General features: G+C 31.9%; 1 protein-coding gene and 1 long non-coding RNA gene across 5 annotated transcripts; both read right to left on the reverse strand.

The window, feature by feature from the left end:
* Positions 1-1,998: 1,998 nt before the first annotated feature.
* LOC139905782 (uncharacterized) lies at positions 1,999-3,670 on the reverse strand. The gene is made up of 2 exons (XR_011780831.1): positions 3,232-3,670; positions 1,999-3,129 (listed from the first exon to the last, which is right to left on the reverse strand). It is a non-coding gene; the product is annotated as an uncharacterized lncRNA (long non-coding RNA).
* A 4,038-nt stretch (positions 3,671-7,708) lies between these two features.
* Positions 7,709-20,798, reverse strand: LOC121119221 (ribosomal protein S6 kinase alpha-3). Of its 4 annotated transcripts, none has more exons than XR_005864711.2 (3): positions 18,499-20,798; positions 8,750-9,069; positions 7,709-8,624 (listed from the first exon to the last, which is right to left on the reverse strand). XR_005864711.2 is itself a non-coding variant. In XM_040713841.2 (2 exons), the coding sequence occupies exons 1-2, from the start codon at positions 20,642-20,644 to the stop codon at positions 10,732-10,734; spliced, it is 2,169 nt and encodes a 722-aa protein (XP_040569775.1). In that variant the 5' UTR covers positions 20,645-20,798; the 3' UTR covers positions 10,575-10,731. The 4 variants fall into 4 exon arrangements, 2 of the variants coding, with proteins under 2 accessions (XP_040569775.1, XP_040569774.1); XR_005864710.2 differs by having other exon boundaries at positions 8,703-9,069; XM_040713841.2 differs by lacking the exons at positions 7,709-8,624; positions 8,750-9,069 and adding an exon at positions 10,575-10,754.
* Between the last annotated feature and the right edge of the window lie 415 nt (positions 20,799-21,213).

Genomic DNA, 21,213 nt, shown 5'->3' on the forward strand with positions numbered 1-21,213 from the left:
CATTCAGACAGTTGTTCTTCGCTTTTCGTAAATCTAGATACAACTTAACTTACAACTATGAAAATCAGGCTTTTTATTTTTGATGAGACGAAAATACGGATACTCTTCAGATATGTTCTCCATGAGATAGGACCAAAGTCAGATAGAGGAAATCGAACAAAGATATTTCTAACTTGATTATCCATCTCAAGAGAGCAGATTCGACTCCTTCCTTGCAAAGGAGATTAAAAAATTGCGACATTGAAAAGATCCATTCACGATGAGTAGGGAATTTAAATATTTCAAATATAATTAGTATATACTTAATTTGAATTTGTACGAAGCACGGTATTATATAGAATGATTAATTATTATTATTTATTACGAAGTATGACGTCTTTATCGTTACATTGAAATAGTGAACATTATTAATATAATTTATGTTTATAACGTGTATAAGCGTAGTTTTATAATAGATAGTTAAATAAGTATGGGTAAATTTAAAAAAATACAATAAAAAACAATCTTATTAATTATAACTTGTAATAGAAGTCAGGAGGAGAGAATCAAACAAATTTAAAAGTAACAATTATACAATATAGTAGTTATTAATATTAAATTAAACAAATAGATTAAACAAGCTTCAAAGTAAAAATTATACGGTATAGAAGTTATTAATATTAAATTAAACAAAGAGATTCAACAAATTATTAGTGACATTATACATATACAATGAAATGAGACATTTTTATACATAAATACTTATTAGCATAATAAAATATTAAATGTATATTCTATTCTGCATTGCATTGGCAATTAAGACAAAAATTTCGGGAAAAGAGAGGCACATTATCTTTAGGAGCCTATAATTATCTTCCACTCGTTTTTCAATGACAAAAGAGGCACACAAGTAATTAAGAAATCAAGAACATATGTATATATGTAATTATCTACATAGATTATTCATCACAAGCTCCACATTATAAATGAAATTGTGATTAAGATAAGTTATTTCTGTGTTATATTTATATACATTAAGGAAACTGAAGGACTCTTATCAATGAAATATATATCTTAGAGTAAGAGACAATGCATAGTTGACTTAAGAAGAAAAGGACCTCAGAATTTTAATGAAGGATCAATGGAGGGAGGATGAAAACTCTTTCTGTTCCTCACTTGGGCTTTCAGTGGATTATTTTGACTTTTTATGGAACTCATTAGTTCTTTAAGCAGTATACGATTATTCTGTAGAAGATTTGGATGAATTTATGTATTTTTAAGTATAGAGGCAATGATTCACGATGTCAGCAGTCAATATCAAATACCTTGATGGAAAGGGGCATCTACACAATGAACGATACTTCCATGAAAGAAGATGAGATCCACTAAGTGAGGTACACAGAGACGACATCCCTTGAACCTATCATAAAGAGAGGATAAAAATCGTTTGGCTAGGATCCAAATGGAAAATATGAACCCCTGGGGGAAATGGATAGATGCAGATCCAATGAATTCTTCATAAATATATTCATCCGACGTTCATTTCTATTTTCAAGACAAAACTTTTGCCATTGTTAAATCTTTGTTATCTCAATTTATGTTTTGCACAATACCCTCTAATATACATACAGTGTCCACGGAAAGTCCTGTTAAATTAACTTTCTATAATATAATTATACCTATGTAAGTTTGCGATAATTTATGTTTAAACTCTAATTGGGTCGAAACAAAACCAACACAAACAGTTTTGAATAAAATAATATTTTCTTTAACTACAATGGAAGCCAAGACAGAGGCTATAATCGAAGAGTACCTGAAGGAAAAATCACGACCAGCCATCATAAGAAACCTGAAGAGCCCGGAGGTCAACCCCATGCTCATCAAGAGAACCATTGAGAGGTACGAGGAGACAAGGAAAGACTCTGATCAGGCATACCAAGGTCAAAAAGGACGCCAGGAGTCATCAAGGCAAGGATTGTAAGAAATAAAGGTGGAACTTCAATAAGAAAATAATCCTCATTTTTGAAACAAGAAAACAGTGTCAAGCTTTTGACTGATATGAAGTAACATATTTTTTTATGTGAAATCAAATTTTATACAATGATAGACGATTTGTTAATGAAACAATAAATAAAGTTATCACTAGATTTAAAAATATTCACGTAACAAACAAAGAATCATCATATGCTCCATTCGATGCAACGTATCTTTTGCCACATGTCCCGAGATATTTTCATCAGTCACATTTCCAACCATGTTTTCTTTAGCTTCTTCATCGACATCATCATCGAAGAATGAAAGGGCAGCAGCTTCTTCAGTCAAATACCATAAATGTTGACTAAGTTTCTTTCAGGCAGTTTTTTATATTGTTTCGTCTATTTTTTTGTAAGCTTTCAATTACTTGAACAATATAGTGCTTGACTGTTAAAATAAATTGAAGACAAGGATTAACGTATATTGTTACAATAAATAAACATATATGTATTAACACTATTTTATTATCTTTATTTATTATAAGCTGGGGACTTATATAGGGATATTTTCAAATATTATATTGCTCTGGCCATCCAACGACCTATTTTTTTATCATTCTTTATATGAGCTCCATGTAATCATCTCTCACAATTTATTTTTATAGCTTACTGCAATAATATTCTAATAAATCTTCAATTATCGAAACTGATAAGTTACTTTGTACTAATGACTGTAAGGAGTCTATTTTGAAGGAATCTATATTTTTCCAATTATCTTTTAATTTTTAAAAGAGAAGAACATTAGGATTTGTTGTCACATGTTTGATTTTCACTTCAAAAAATTTTTTTAAATCAATTCATGAAGATGATGACGACAAACAAATACAATCATTTCTCTTTCAAATTTTTGCTCCAGATGCATAACTGTACCAATAATACGGCCAGTAATGGAAGTTGTGGTTTCACGGTAGGGAACTTGCACATTTTCTTTGAGTTTCCAGTCTAGAATTGTTTTCCATATGTAAAGAAAAACAGCAAACTTTCTTCTTTCATCTTCTATTTATTCAAACCAGAGAGTAATTTCCATTCCAAAGTAATGCTACAATACTCTAGTACTTAGTCTTTAAAATCAATTTTTATGGTTTTCGTCCTATATTTTCTTTAATCAATCCGTATCCTTTGGATAAAAGACTTAGTAATAAGAAATTCATGAAGTTTCAACCCTAACTAATCAATATTGTCTTCAAGAATAAAGATTCATAGCAAAGCACCTACTTACTTTGGAGTAGTAAAATCTTTCCTAATACTTTTCCAGGTCGTTATTTCATGTGAAATTAGTTTGAACTTGTTTAGATATAAATCAGAAAAAAAATAAATAGATTGTATATTATCTTGGAGCTCCTAGTCTGTAATTGCATTTGAAGTTAAAATTAAACAAGGTCACAACATTTCTCTAATTTTAAATTTTAAATGTAATATGTAAAACTTCACTGTCTTCCAAATATAGCAAGACTTAGTGGAATACTATTATGATGAATAAAAAAATATTATTAATCAATTCTGAACGATAAACTCAACATAATCACTTTATATAGAGTAGGGTGGACGGAAAAGGTTGAAACACGGGTTACTGAATTACTTTGATAGTTCAAATTAGACAAACCAAAGCTTTACACAATCGATATACATCTATTAAATAATAATCAAATGATTAAAACACATTTATAATTTTTCCTTTTTGTTTTATCTTCATTTACTGGACTGCCCTACAATCAAGTCATTGAGTTGACCTTACGTTCTCGTCAGCACCTGTTATCGTTGTTTTAGAGATTGATTTTTTTTTCATGTTTGAGTAGTTGAGATCAAATAAAAAAAATGTTATTTGTTTTGAGACACCTTAATTTATATACGCCGAAGAATAAACAAGACTGTGTTCATATCTTTTTAGAAACGGAGCATAACTCAGTCATAAGTATGTAATAATTAATAACTTATTACTTCGTGTATTTATCAAAAAGAATGAATTATGAAAAACCCATAGCTAACAGCTAACAACAAAATAAAGGGTTGTTATTTTGATATTCACAGAAAAATGGCATTTTTTGAGATAAATGATCGGATGTTTATTTCAATTTAAAGATATATGTAATTAATAATGGAGAACAATACCAGCCAAATAGCCGCCACAGCTATGCTTACAGAGCTGTGTCCTTTTTATGAAATTTTCCATCATCAATTCGCAAAGTGGCTGTTGTATGCCCTAAATAACTTTACGAAATTCAACCTTCGAAGTCTTAAATCAACGCTGGGCTGTTGGTGTAGACCTTATCTTTCACGTGGCTCCAAAGGAAGAAGTAGCAAGGTGTTAAATCACAAGATATCGTTGGTCAATTGCGATCACCTCTTCGAGAGATAGTTAGTTAAAAATTTATTACTGCTTGCCATACATACATAAAATAAAATAGTACAAATATTAGGCAACGAACACGACCACACAATGTGGTATTTGTGTTACTATAGAAAATTCTAAAACCTAGTTTCCATTAAAATTTTGTTCAATAATATTTTTATTTTTTTACATTTCATAAATTTTAAAATACGAATGTCTTCGTTTTCTTCATTCATTGTTTGATGTATCTCGTAAGATAGAGCGGGACATCTACATGCATTGGTGAGTTGGTCTGCACTTTGGAATTTCTCCATAAATAAAGTAAACGTTGAACTTTTGTCCTTCCACTTGCTTAGGTGGTCCAGTGTCGGCTTCTACAATGAGTCTCAATTTTTCTCTTCCGGCCTTGATACACTTTGACTTTGGCTTATTAAGCATAGTATGTGTATGTTTCATACCTTGATCTTTTTTATATCAGCCACACCAATATTTAAAGAAGAAGTCATGAATTACCTTCTTTATGTAGCTTGGAGGCGTCCCAATATAAACTGGTTTTGGCTCTCAGTACCCCTCTTCGCAAGATGGTCTGCAAATTCATTTCCTGTAATATCAGAATGTCCTTTACACCATTCTAGATGTATATTTTTCTCACTCATTCCTTTGATGATGGTCTCCTTACATTTTAAAACTTCTTTACTAGTAGTAAGTGGATTAAAGATTGTAGCATTTGCTGATTGGGAGTCTGATCTGATTATTACATTGTTCAGTGTGTTTTCGTACTTGACAAGAGCTTCTACACCTTGTGTTATGGCGAAAACATCTGCTTGAAACACAGAAGCCTCTTTATTCAATGAAGCTATTTAATGACAAATTGATGCATCACCTTTGGTGATGGCCCATCCAGCCCCAGTGTTTCCGTCTTCGTCCTTAGCTCCGTCCGTGTAAATGATTGCGTCAGGAATCTTAATCTGACTATTATTTATCCAAATAAGATTACTTTTTATGTAGTTACTTGGTTGATCAATTACGATTTGTATAAGTATTTTATCATTATGGAACCGATGCCCACAACGTTTTGGAAGATTAAATATTCCATCCCAGGTATCTCGTAAGAAATGCTTCGTTCTCCATCTTGATTTCGTTACCTTTTCCTTAATGTATATATCCAGAGGAGCAATACACAAAATTGCCTCCATTCCTGCGGTTGTTGTCGGTCGAAATGTATGAGTCATTCCCAATAGTGCTTTCCTTTGAATTGTGTTTAATATTTTTGTTGCACTTTTCTTTATAGTGATTGCATGTCTCCATAATAGACACCCATAGGATATAACAGGTCTTATCATAGCTTCATAAGTCTACGAAAAGACTATAGTGCTTGATTTTGATGGATTAAAGGTAAGACCATTTTCTTTTCTCCATTCCATAACAGTATTGATTGCCCTTTGCCTTGCATTGACAAGGGTATGGGGATATTTTCCACTAATTAAAAGGAGGATGTCGTCTGCCTAGCCAACGACCTTGATTGCTCATTTTTTAAATTAATTAAGTGAGCTATCCATAACACATATTCCAAACGACCGGCAATAGGACGCCCCCTTGTGGGCTCCCACAGGTTAGATTGACACAAAAATTTAAGCTTCTATATCTATCGTCAGACAATGATGGTCTAAGATCTACATGCCACCCTGTTATCTCAAACTTGTTGAAGGCATGTTGATTCATAATTGTGATGTCGATGGTTGAACTGCTAAGAGAAGTGGATTTTGTTCTTGTTCACAATACTTAATGAGACGTAACAATGCTTCATTTTCAATAGATAATAATTGGTCAAGATAAGCAACTGAGATATACCTTACTAGTCCATCTATTTTCATACATATCGTGCAGATATCTCTATCTAAAAATTTTGGAACTGCCCATACTTGCAAATGGTAAGCAGATCGGATACAAGCCTTTGGGTTTGACCCAGGTGAGTCGTGGATTGTAAATCCTATAAGAGCGAGGTATTTTTTCTCTTTCTTGAGTTCCCTCATTCGCTCCGCTTCATCCCGTGAGGTCGCAAGGAGAGGTGTATTTGCTATTATGTTTTTTCGGACATATTATCCAGAAGCATCATCATTTCTATAAATGCCCGCTCTTTTATTCGTATAGCGACACCCTTCGTAGTTAGGAATATGTCTCTGATTGATGTAGACAGACGACGAACGTAGTCTGTGTAAATATTTTGATAACTTTGTTCCATTCCATGATGGAATATGGTCATCATTCTTTCTTATTATGACAATTTCGTTTGCCTCCTTCGCAATGTCGGCGTAAAGAAACTTCTTTTTTGGCCTGGTTTCTTTTTTATATTCTTTGTTGTTCTCAGCAGTCACTTGAGGAAAATGAGTCCTCTTTGAAGGAGGGGTTTCATTAGTTGAGCCCTCTCTCATCTTTTCATAACGCTATGGGCTTGCTTTGAATCCTTCTTATTTATATCAGGGTTTTTCTTGTTTTTGTCCTCTTTCGAGTCCCTTTTTAGTTCCTACTTCAGGACATTGTTTTGGGATCTAACCCTCTTACCCCACTTGCTGTAGGTGACTGTTTCCCATTTTATACTCATTGGGTCGAAGTTATCATCTTGCATATTTTAGACATAAAATAGTGAATGTAATTAATTATATATTATATTTATAAGAGTGAGGTTGAGCGGTATTGAAATTCGAAAAGTTACGTTGAATATATATATATTTTATAGCAATTAGTGGAAGACGAGGGAACAGCTAAAAATATCCTAATTCTTAAATCCCTTGATAACTTTCCAACGAAGAAAAGGAGATATCCAGACAGTCTAATGTCCTCCAAAGTCTTCAAAAGAGTTAAGAGGCTCTTATATGACTATTTAATCGAATGAATAAGTAGAAACGCACTTCTGTCCTCTTGACCTATATTTAATATCACAGATGTAAGAAATGACGTGTACCTGGTTACACATAGGTTTCGTTAATACTCTTTGAGAGATAACATTGTCAGGATACTGTTCCCGTGAAAGAACAATGGTTTCACTGTAACTATTCATTTTCGAAAAAGTAATGTCCAATGACCCCACTGGACCATAAACAGCACTAAAAGTTACACGTTGAGGATGGAAAGGCTTTTCAACAATAAATCTTAAGTTTTCTGAGCCCCAGATTCAACAGTTTTGCTTGTTGACATTGCCATCGAAGTGGAATTGAGCCTTATCAGTCATGAAATTCTGGATCATTTTCATGCATTTTGTTGTGTCTTGACGAGGGAGAGACACAAACTTATTTATAAGATGGAGAGATCCAGGATGACCGAGAGACATGAGGAGAAGAAATCACGTGGAGGAATAATATAACACTTATTTATAAGATCATATATATTCTTTATAATACAAAACCATACTCTAATTTATTTACAAAATACATGACTATTTATACTACGTAAAATACAGTACTTATAATGCATAAACAAGAAGATAAGAACAAGGGGAAAGGAAATATGAAATACATTACATCACCCCCCAAGCACCAAATCCATGACGGTACTTACACAGGTTCCGCTCCATGAACAGCAGCTTATAGATCCGCTCCATCCATGTCCAGGCGCAGACAAACCGTTTGTTCTTGCACAAAAAAAAATTATTTCCATAGACGTCCGGAGAAAGGAGGAAAATACTCCTCATGAAGGTTTTAAGGACCCGAGCACCCTGCTCGTCCCTGGGAGAAATAACCTTCACCCTTACCGAAGTTTTAGAGACACGAGCACCCTGCTCGTCCCTGGGAGACATCTTGCTCGATGTACCCTCATCCAACTCTGGATGATCCATAGGAGAGACCGTTGCACATCCATTAACCAATGATGTGAACGGGAGAGTAGGAACAGTAGAGAACCAAAATTGCGTAGGACTAAATACACTTTTAATTATGTGGTCCCTGACCCGGACACACACTTCACTTCTTGTAAGTGACCAAGGTTCTCTTCCTTCCTCCACGAGGCCCAAACTGAGGCACAGTCCATATTGCTCTGCCTTCCGCAGACGAACAAGCGTTCTCCCTATCGACGAAAAAGGACTACCCAACTCCAACAGGGCTAGCTTCGCCGACGATCCCACAGCAGGTAGGTCAAATGATCCTGATCCCATCCTCGTCGTCAATGTTGCGTCTTGACGAAGGTAAGGAGGTTCCAATTCTTTAAACCAATAAATCCAGGATGACCGGGAGAGATGAGATGATGAAATGCGTGGAGGAGTAAAACACTTTAACAAGAACATCTGTCTTCTTATTAATACATAGAAGAAAATACAAGAAGATAAGAACATGAAAGGAAATATGAAATACATTACACATTTCAATTACCCAATCAGCAAAGAGACGACGTTGTCGATGATCGGCCGGCTACATACGTGGTAAGCAAAGAACGACGATGAAAGGACAAAACTGGATTTTCTTCAACACTTTGTGCAACAGCAGCAATAGTCTCATTTGTTCTTGAGCTACTGGCACGGGTTTTATTCTTCACTTCAATGACCTGCCCAAACAGCTCCAATTTTTTTAACCAACTTCTGTATTACGGTCCGACAAGGTGCTTCACGACCACCCAAAAAAAAATTAGTTTTACTAACAGTCTCTGCCAGGTTTTCCCATTTTTAGAGAGGATTTTTATAATTTCAATGAGTTGTTGAAGCGTGTATCGTTCCATTTTTATTAATGGCGTAGTTTGAACCTGTCAAATGTAAACAAATTAGAGCTTCAAAAGTTACGTCTACAGAAATAGCTGGCTCTTCAAAATAACACCTCTTACTGGAAAACCCTATATATAAGGTATTTTGTCTTAGAGAAGTAACGCTATAACCTCATTGTTTAAGTATTTTCAACAAAGCATTTTTATGTGAAGTCAACATTGTTGAGCCTGGCCATCTTGGTACCTACACAATCAGGTGGGGAAAAGTTGTCCTGTGATAACCAAATAGCATATGTAACATAACCGTGAGTACGGTTATAAGACATCCTTTTTCATTAAGAATAAAGAAATTGGTGAACTATTGCAGTGTATTTGGATGGCAAAGCGGGAGTGACAAATATCAGTACTGTCTAAGAAAATATGTCTTTTTACGCCTAGCTTTATTGTACATATATAACCTAAGGCCTAATGTATATTAGAATTATGTTGTTACATTTACAAGGATGATATAATTTTATCAAATTATCCTACTTTTTTCCTTCATGAACTGATTTAAAACAAAATTCATCGTATAAATCTTTAGCCATTTGATAGGGCTTTTTAATGCCTAAAAAATTTCTTATAACGGATTTTCATTGAGATCAAGAAGTATTCGATAAAGCTGTGAAGTCCTTTTTTTAAACCCATTGATAAAAATAAAGATTTCTTAGAAATTTATCCATCTTATTTAATAAATATAATCAATTCTGGAGAGTAAGTGTAAGGTATCATTATGTGGAGGAGCAGGGCGTCCACATGGCGTCCTTATATATATATATATGTATTTATTTATTAAGAGCTTGGTTTTTGGGATCTTTTACCCTGCGTAGTTTTGTGGAATGACACATATTCTCCAGACAAAAAAATTCCTGTACAAAAACAAAAAATCTTTCATTTGGAGCATGCGGACGCCCTGAGGAGGTTGTGAGTTTTTCTCTTATAAAGTATTCCGAGAAGGGACTCAGAGTCGATTCGTGGATCGAACCCGGAGAAGATTATATCTAATTAAGAAAAGCATTTCGACTTTCTCTTGTATCTACGATGAATTATTATAATACAATTACAGGATAAAAGTAATAGGTTATCACAGAGAATATATTCTATCATCTAATTCATTAACTCCTAAAACAGGAAATTAATATAAACATGCTTAAATAGGAGTAAACGGTACCAATTCCAATGATTGTTTAATCCTAAATGGAAACTTATCCGAGGACTTATGATTGATTGAGTCGAGATCTCTCACCTCCTACTCCAATAATATATATTCTTCGCTTTGTGAAGTAGTATTTCTTATTAGTTATAGTTGAATTTCAACTATCTACTGTCGCAGTCTTCAATTTTTAAACAGAAAGATAACACGTGACGTGCAGGCAAACTTATACAATATAACCGTTGGATCCAATTAGTTAAACTTATAAAGACTTCAGACATGTCTAGTATTTCCAAACCAAACCCTAAGACTATATACAATAGAAAATTAGTATGAAAATTATCATTGACCTTAATGAGGTACAGTAATCAACTATTTATTGAGTTCATAATTTACAAGAAAAAAAAATTCAATGAATGACGTTTTCCATGCAACAACTCTCAACGTACTAATCTTATGAAAGGAGATACTTCCTTGATGAAGAGGAGGCTAATTAATCATTCCTTGCTCAATCAAAAGACAAAGTCATCGTCGTCTGGAAAATAAAGTAGACTGTAATTAATCTGTTAAGAATAGACTTTTGTTCATGTTTTATTCAAATAAAAATAGATTTTTTTGTTGAGGAAATAAATGCAATTAAAGGATGACTATAATTATTAGAAACATAATTTAATGACAGGGGTAACACAATTAAAAAACAAATTATGTAGGGGCGAGTTACAAAGTAATTAGTATTATTTCTTAAATACCAAGGTTAATAGAAATACAAGGTTTTACATAACGCTTTTCCTACTAAAGTTTGACTTCCACCACGCTTTTTAATAGTGACCTCAAAGAGTATAACTGTTACCAAGAGACGCTATATATCGCCTTTCTTGACTGTTACTGTTTGAGTACTGCTGGTGTACTCTATGACATTATATCTGTATCCGATAGATAAACAGCAGTTTGTTGATCCAGAGGATCGGTAAGGTACGTCAAATTTAAAATTCTAGCAGCCCGATTACATGATGGCATAACCTTGTATTTCTATTAACCTTTATAAATACAAAAATAATTAAGAAACAAAGTAAGTTTTTTTTTCGGACTATTATATTAATTATTCTGTAATTTAGATAGTAACATTAGTCAGGGAATACTATCTATGTTACATGGACCAATAAGGGCAATTTTTTTAATCTCTTTATTAGTGGAATAGTTATAAAATGAAAGAGAGAATTGAATGGAAATAATAGTTTAATGAACATATTAAGGAATTAAATTAACTACATTAATTAAAAATGATTCTGATAATAGAAATTAAATAGATCAGCCAAAACAAATATTATAATGCCTTAAGACACAATTGCTTTGTTTCAATTTCCACTTTCATTTCATATCCTATTCTATTTTAAAAGAAAACACCCTCAATTTGACCAACTATGGGCGAAAAAGAAAATTAAAGAAAAGAGTGCATATTCTATATATAGAATATTTCCTGCACTCGTCAACTAGATTCAATTTTCTTTGGCCTTGGATTGAAATGATGGGTTCGTAATTGTATTTTCATCGAAAATCAAAATATACGTACACCTTTATAACTCGAAATTTCTGCTTTTGTGATATAAAGAGTTGGGGACGGTTTTAGAAAAGAGCTTAAGGGCAAGTTCTCCAGGGAGCACTCTTTATTGGGGACCCACACCATGTAGAATTTTAATTATATACACCGAAAATAATTTTTACAATAGAATTTCAAATTGAAAAAATGAAAGGACACTTATCTTTGCCCCAAGCCACTCTCATTCTAAAACTGAACTTGTACAGGGTGTATATTTGAAAAATATTTTTGAATACATCTACATGATTTAATGTAAGTTTTGCCTTTCAACATCTAATTAAAAGACAAACGCATAAAAAATAGTTTGCCAAATCGAAGAAAATGTCTTTAAGTAGTGTTATGTCAGTCATTATTTATTTGGTCCAGTTTAGTCTTAGGAACGATGCTATCAATCCTTCGGACTGTCAGTACTAGAACTTATTCAAAAAGAATAAATAAAGTTGAGTGACGTCTTCAAGGACTAAACTTAATTATTTTTAGGACTCATATGCAGGACAGAACTGGACTGGACCGAAACTGAACTGGAGGGGACCCCAGTCTTCAGTCCTAAATAAGGAACGACATAAGTACTTAAAAAAAAAAAAAAAAATGATGAAAAATTAACTTTTTTTTTTCAATTCAAATAAATTCTTCTTTTTTGATCACAATAATGAAAGTCATATTTTGTCGTAAAGTGAAGACATACAGGCTACAGCTATATAATTTATAAAAAAAATTAACACTCTAAAATAAATATTTTAAAAGTTATTGAAGATTCGTTGGTAGAAAAAATATTATTGTATATTTATTTAAACTACCAATGTTTATAAATAATATTTGAAATTTTGTTCTTTGTTGGACACAAAAACAGATATTTCGGGTTATAAAAGTCATTTCTTCATTTTTGATGACAATAATGAAATTTATTTTCATGTTTAAAGAGGTAAAAGTAATAAAAATACACCAGTTCAATCGAAGGAGTAAAGTAATAGTCTTATAAGAATCAATTAAAAATAGGAGTAAATATATTTGTACTATTATAATCATTTGATCTTGAAAATGAACCATTAATTTCCATCACAATTCCGTTTAATTTGCCAAAAAAGATAAAATATTTAGCTGGCACAAAATTAAAGCTAACAAATGCCCTACTCATTGGTTGCTCGATGTTGATATACAGTCAATTGTTATTATATTTAAGTTAAAGAGAAATAGATAAGAAACATATATGAATAATGTATATCTTCCATTTTTATTAACACACTGGGAAAAAATATGGGTATAAACAAACAATAGTAAAAGCTAATTTTGATGAAATAGAATATGCATTATATAAGATAATAATGGATTTTATAGTATAAGGGGGTTTAAGTATTGAAAAGAAGGGATAATGGCCAACAATTGCTAATAAGACAGTGGTTCCCAACCAGGTCACATAAGAGATTACATAAATGAGAAATAAAACATTTGGTAGAGGATATATTATATGGGACAAAAGATTAAAAAATAGTTTTTTGGTTAAACAAGAAAGAGAACAAATGCAGTTTCTGCTTTCTGTGCACTAATGAGGTAATATATTTGAGTGACTGTGAGATCGTACAATTCGTTACAAAACCATGTTACGTTATTCTCAGGGGGAATCCACAGGATTTTATTTTGGCGGGGGTCTTAATTTTTTTTAGAAGAGATAATTAACTTTTTAGATAAATTTATATTTAAATTTTTCGCTTTGATCCTTAATTTTAACAAATGACTTTGTAAATAAAATTTATTGACCTGTTATTCCATTTAAATTTTTGCTGCAACACAATAATTTTTCTGCAGGGAACAACAAAAATCCCTTGATTGGGAGGGAGGTTTATACCCTTCACCCTACCCTTGCAGACACCCCTGAGTTTGTCCATATAATACTAGAAACATGTAAGCGAAGGCTCAAGCGCGGCCGCTACAAATAGGGTAGAGGACTACAATGACATATCATAAGTTCATACAGCCATTTGTCTACCATTTATAATCCACATTTTATAGGAAAAAAAAATACTTTTTAAATTTAAATAGACAAACATATACTTACATAAAAAAATCTACCCTGTGACATTAATAAATAACAGTTTTTATGAAACTGTTTAATTCCAATATCAAGCCAACCACGGGCCTCTTTTTGAGGTATATGTATACCTTACACTATTTGAATCTAACTAATGTGTGTTTTTTCATAAAAATATGATAAATACCTTATGTTTGTCATTTCTATAATTTATCAGTTCTTCTACCCCATTTGTAGCGGGCGGACATGAGCCTTCTAGTATTACATGGCCTGTCTACTCAGAAGTTAGAAAAACCTCATTAGAAATCCTGATTGATTGGGAAATCCTTTAAAGATATTGACGTAAAACTCAAAGTAGGTTTGTTTTGAAAATCAAACTAACTCAATAATTTATGAAGTCGAATCGGGATTTTGTAATTTAAAAATTAAATCATCATATAAATCGAGTAATCACAACGCAATTATAAAATAATCTGCATTATTAAAAGGTTGGAAATCCCTATTTTAAACGAACACAGATTGAGTATATTTATTATATTCTTAAGAATCATTGTATGGAATAAACATAACTGTAAATTATCCTTTTGTGCAAGAATAAGGTAATTTTTTCTAGTTACAATTAATCAATAATGAAAAATGATGTAGTAATAAGATTAATAGGAAACTTGTCTAGATATATATTACATTTATAATTTAAACAAGTTTACTCCCGCAATCAAAAATAAAACCTTAGAATCTCAATGCATGTTTAAATTGTTGTCCTATAGTAAAATATATATTTTCCAGAAAAGTGATTAACTATATATGTGCTTTTATTCATAGAGAGTATTTTAATTATAAAACAATAATATAAAATTATTCAACTGAAAAGCTAAATTAGAAAGTATAATTGGATTGATGGATGACTTAGATTTTTATGATATATTGTGTATATTGTATGACCCATATATTGGCTTTTATCGATTTAACCCCAAGATTCTTGACAACACTTCTGTAAATGGCGGACTAGATGTCTAAATACATTTTTATTTTATGTGATGGACTATTATAAACAGGTCATTTATTTTTGGGAAGGGGGGCGTGTTAGATCTTGACTAGCTCAGAATTTGTTTTTTATAGAAATAACATTTTTTTTAAAACAAAAACTTGAAATGACTTATGTATTTCAATTAAAAATGTGAATTTTTTTGATGATTCGTGTTTTCATAAATACTATTTTTCTTTTTTCATGAAAACATTGACAACATTTAATATTTTATTTTTCTATTTTGAATTTTGGGGGACAAAAAAAAATTGGGATCTGTTGTTGAAAATTACACATTTTGAAACATAACTTATTTAGTTTTTGACGAATTTATTACACTGCTTGACGACAACACCTCATGACTTTTCTAAAAAAATATTATAAATATAACAGCTAAATTTTTCTTAGGGTAGTTTTCAAGGGCCTAATTATAAAAGTTACTGATTTGTCTTCAAATTATAAAACACTCATAAGTAACTAGAAAAGTACGAATAAAGAAACAATATCACGGTGAAAGCTTCTCTTTGTACTGCATATTACAATTATTCATGCATTTATATATTCTAAACTTGTAGTGTTTATTTTTTAATATAAGTGAAGGAGTATACTTTTCAATTTGTTAATAATTGCCAGGCAATCTTCCCAGTATTAATTATTAGATACAAAACTAATTGCCTTTATATATATATATATACATAAATGACCGGATTCCTCTGACTGTTTACATAGGTGATACTAAAGGGGCCATAGGGGGTACTGGATCAAAAGTTAATTGATCCAAATGACCTTTTCTATAAAATTTGAATAATTTTAAAAAAGTCGATCAAATATAATGGGCAATACTAAAACAGAAGGAGTTCATATATTATATAATTGTTGTTATACATATTGAAATATATATACACTAAAAAGGATAATAGATATAAATATATTACAATATATTTTTAATTTGAGCTTTGGTATCGTAGTAAGCGTTAATTCGTAATGGCTGTTTTTTTTTTAAATCAAAACAAATTATGTTTGTATGAAGGTTTATAGTAGATAGACATTATATTATTTCAAGTCAGTTGGCACACGTTGAACGTTGAAACAGTAAAATTAGCCTCAATAAAAAAATTAAATAAATTGAAAGCAAGTTTCAACACTTCTACTAGATCATCATTTAAAAAAAATGACTCTTCAATTTTAAAAGAAAAACAAGAATAATGAAGAAAATAATATTTGTAATTTTTCCCCCAATATCTTCCATTAATAATAACTGCCTATAAATGACTCAATTCAATATTTATCATCGGAAGATGAATGATATATTAAAGCCTTCAAATTAGTTTCAAAGACTTGAATTAAGAAAAAAAAAGTAAAAATATGACAAATAAACAAAAAATGAACCGCCTAAAAAACTTGTTCTCGTTCACATTTGTTTGTTTCAATATGAGTTGGTTTCATCTTTAACAACATTATAACGCTGGGATGTTCATAAAAAAACTAATCCGAGCAATGTTGACACGTAACAAGGTATTAGAAACAGCTCTCGCCGTGAATCGTTGAAATAGTAATACATGTTACAAATAATTCATACGTGTATGATACATCTAATGAAAAGTCTAAAATAATTATAAGTAGGGGAGACAGGGGAAAGTTAGGAACTTTTTACTTGTGACTCAATTACTCGTAGTTGATTTGAAATGTTCAGACACGTCTAAATTGACCATTTTATGACTACATATAGCTGCTTCAGGATAAAAATGTCTGATGTGGTAAAATTTGAAAAAATAGATTTTTTTGGAAAAAAAATTGACTAAATTAAATTTTTAGAAAAAAATTTCGAAAATCATATTTAAAAAATAAAATTTTTTGGAAAAAAATTGAAAAATTAGATTTTTTTTTAAAAATTCCATAATTAAGTTTGAAAAATCAAAAAAAAATTCAAAAATCAATAGCTCTTTACGAAAATTTAATTTTTTTCAAAAAAATTCAAAAATTACATCCCAAATATAAAAATTTATAAAAGAAAAAATCAAATATTAAATTTTTGGAGAAAAATTTGATATATGAAATTTTTTGAAAAAAAAATCAAAAAGTGAATTTGTTGGAGAAAAATTTCAAAAATCCATAGCCCTTCACACAAAATTTAACTTTATTGAAAAAAATTTCAAAATATAATTTTTTGGAAGAAAATTTCAAAAATTAAATATTGGATATTAAATTTATTGGAAAATAAATTCATAAATCCATTGTTACTTTTAAAACATTAAATTTTTATAAAAAAAGTTCAAAATCCACATTAAATTTCAAAAATAAAATTTTTCGAAAAAAAAATCAAATAGTAAATTTTGTAGAAAAATTTCAAAAATAATCAACATAACATTCAACAATTGTAATGTTACGTTAATGGACATGTTGCAACTTTCCTAGGTCTCCCCTACATAACAAGTTGAGGGGGGAGAGAAAAGAAATATGATCAAGGTTGCGTGTCTTATCAATGTTATATGATCGTTGCGTTTCATACCTTTTAAAATAAAATATTCATTAAACTTCATATCGCACGATATATATATAAATATGTAACTGAAAACTTGTATATTGATAATATTTTTTTTTGAGATATGAATTAATTCATGAATCATAATCATTAGCACTTACCTACCTATCAAATGCTTTGAATATATTTGAAAGCAAGTTGATTGATACTTGCTACGCATTTGAATCCTGAGCAAGAAACTACTAACTATATGCTAAAAATTGAATGCCAAATATGTAAAAAAAGATTATTGCAAATAAAATCAACCCATGGCTAAATAAAACTGTCATATATATGCAAAAACACAGTGCAAAAAGCTATCAAAATTCTCATAATAATACTCTTTTTAAAGTAAAAACGATAACTTCTAAAATATTAGTGTTCTTATTAATAATTCCTCCCTATTTTGAAAATTTAAACGTATTAGTGACCAAGGAGAACAATAGTTATCTCTATCATCATTAGATATCTCAAAGTTATCAACATCTACATATTTTCTTATAAATCACAATTATGAGGATTTCGACAATTTTAACACATCTACTCATAGTCGACGTTACACTGCTCTCTATTTGCATATAACTCATTATATACCAATGAAATGTTTGCTAGTATGCTATATATCTATGCAAAACTTAATTTTCTTGAGCCCAAGTTGGGGTATCATTGCTTATAGTAATCCTATGGAATGATTAATTTAATGAGTGTTGAAAAGAGGAATAAATACATTCGACTCATACTAAACTCAATTTATAAAAATATTCAACCAAAAAACTCCGGAATGTATCTGTAGGCATAATATGCAGAATAATTCAATTCTAATTAAAATGAAGTCATAAAAGTGCTTTAGTAAATAAAGTATTGAGTAAAGTAAGTCAGGAGGTAAATATTGTATAAGATAGGTATAAAATATGTTGGGCATGGGAATGTGACCATCAAAAATGCTTCTATAATGATTTAATAACTGTTTCCTTTTTTGAAAGGTGTACACCGATGGGAGGACAAACGAGAAAAGGCTTATTTGAATGTATAATATCTAGGCGAAATAATGAATAAAAATAAGGGGAACCAAAATAATTATCATGGGGCTACTTTGAGATGATCGATTTACCATTTCCAAGGGTAGAACTGAACTTCCGAATCCGTGTTGTGGCCCTTACGGCATTGAACCATCTCTGCCATCTTCTTCTCGCTAATATTTGCTTCATCCAAATGGTTTCGAGTGTTTGTAAAGTATCCACACAGTCTGAATCCGAATTAAGCCAGGGATGCTCGAGACATGCAGCTGCTGATATCCTTTCGTAGGGATCGATTAAAAGTAAGTCATAGATAAAATCTTTGGCATTTTGTGATATGAATTTCGATGACTTTAATGAGACATCATCAAATTGTCCAGCTAGGATTTTAGCCATTGTGCGAAAGCGATTTCCCCCCCAGAAGGGGGACTTTCCTCCCGTTAACAACATATAAGCAATAATCCCAACTCCCCACATATCCGTTGCGTAACTAGCATAGGAACACTCAAGGACTTCTGGAGAAATAAATTCCAGGGAGCCGCATAGTGAATCTATTTTAATACGACCATCTGTGCTAGATATCTTTTTAGCTAAACAAAAATCCGCGATTTTGACCTCAACATTATTCTCTTTGGATACGAAGAAAACACTAAAAGGCTTTAAATCCATATGAAGAATTCGACTAAAATGTACAAATTCAAGGCCAACACAAATTTGTTTCACTATAGTCTTGCATTTTGATTCATTTAAAACAAAGTCTGACTCGGATGTTCGTTCCACAAGATCGCCTCCAGTTAAATAATCAGTGACAAGAACAGATAAATTCCGACTTATTTTTTCATATAAACCATATAAAGTTAGAATTTTATTACAATTTCGAAGCTGATGGAGTATATTGGCTTCTCTACGTACGGATTCAAGAGAGTGTCGAACTTCCTTTGAAGCGTAGATTTCATTTGAACGAATTGAATGTTGAACACAGAAAATAGTTCCAAAGGATCCATTGTTAACTATTAAATGTAGTTTGAGAAAAGTTTGTCTGTAATTAGAAATACGATGCATTGGAAGACCTTTGGGCATTAAACTTTTGGCAAAATGATAGGATTTCGCTTCCTCTTCGTCTTCATCTAGTTCATCATCATCGTCAATGCTAGAATCTACACTGGACTTATTACTACTTCCATTTCTTCTCCTTGACTTTGGTGTACTTAACAATCGGGTTGGTGTAGAAGGCAGACAATTCGAAGAGGACGACTTAAGGGACTTAATAGATCTCATGACCCTCACTGCATTCATAAGTCTATACCATCGGCGGCGAGCTAGACAACGACGCATCCAAGTTGTCTCCAGAGTCTCAATGATTCCTAAGTATAGATTATCATCCCGGAGCCAAATATGACTCAATGCTTGATCACCATTAAGTCTATTTGAGGGATTTTTCACTAAAAGGCCCGAAATAAAGGATTTGGCCTCATCTGAAACTTTATTCAGCTCAGGGACATCCAGAGAATAATCACAGTCTATAACTCGTGCCATTGTACGGAACCGATTTATAGCAAAGAAAGGGGAAAGACCTCCAGAAACAAGCATGTAAGCAATCACACCTACTCCCCACATATCCGATTGAGGAGAAGCGTATGAACAGTTCATGACTTCAGGAGACATGTACTCAATTGTGCCGCACATTCCAATTTTTATTTTCGAGTGATCCCCTAGATCTTTTGCCAATCCAAAGTCAATTATTCTTAGATCAAAGTCATCTTTTTTCTTAGAAAAGACAACGTTGAAGGGTTTTAGGTCTAAATGAATAAAGTTTTTTGAGTGCATGAATTGGACTCCTCTGAGGATTTGCCGAACAATTGTTCGACATTTGTACTCAGTAAGAACATAGTCGGAGGCAGAAGTCCTTTCAAACAAGTCCCCGCCTGCAAGAAACTCAGTCACGAGTACAGATTGAATTCCATTTTTTTCCTGAGTATAAAAACCAACAAATTGAAGAATGAGACGGGATTTACTCAAAGATCGAAGGGCATGGACCTCTCTTTCAACATCAGAGTGACAGCATTTCACATATTTAGCAGCATGAATTACTTTTGTGTCTCTTCGTTGAACACAGTGGACACTTCCAAAGGCTCCATTCGCTATTTGTCTTAGTACTCGATATTGTCTATGGTAATCCGATACGCACATGGGTGGATCGTCAGCACCTTCTGTTCCCTCAACGGGAATCATCATGGTCATAGTCTTTAATATAAATCACAACAACACACGCTTATTTCACAGACTCCTCATATTTCAATCACCTAAATATTAATATTATACAAAGGTGTACTGATAAAAATATTTCCATAACGCTGAGATACACATCCCTTGCACCTCCCTTTGCTCTTTTGGCACTAACAATTCCCTCCTTTTTTTTTTAAATATTATTTTTTGTTGTTTTTCATTCCTGGATTGGGACATTTTACTCGCACGCATGGGCCTTTAAAGGCACTCCTAGCTAGGCAAGCTTCATCTTACTTGAACTCTCACGCCATAATCTGATATACGTACGAGAAGGGAGGGGGGGAGATGGAGAGAAGTGAAAAAAAGAGGAAGAAAAAGTATATTTGATATTTTCCTTCTTCTTGTGTACCTATTTTTCTCTTCTTTCATCTGATTTAATACCAAGTATAAGAAAATTAAAAGGATTTCCCCTGAAATCAGCTATTTCTTTCGTTTGTTTCTTAATTAAGTTCCTCATGATTTAAACAACTAACTAAAACGAAAGTTCATGATAACTCCTCAAAAGGAACGTTATGTATTAACTC

The sequence above is a fragment of the Lepeophtheirus salmonis genome, chromosome 6 (genome assembly GCF_016086655.4).
Source record: "Lepeophtheirus salmonis chromosome 6, UVic_Lsal_1.4, whole genome shotgun sequence".
Taxonomy (NCBI): Eukaryota; Metazoa; Arthropoda; class Copepoda; order Siphonostomatoida; family Caligidae; genus Lepeophtheirus; species Lepeophtheirus salmonis.

Bases quoted from the DNA above. Each gene is read 5' to 3' on its own strand.
- LOC121119221 (XM_040713840.2), bottom strand. From the start codon at position 20,644: ATGACCATGATGATTCCCGTTGAGGGAACAGAAGGTGCTGACGATCCA. The intron at 17,376-18,498 runs GTAAATCGATCA...TTATTTTAAAAG, and splicing joins CAGTTCTACCCTTGGAAATG to GTATGAAACGCAACGATCAT.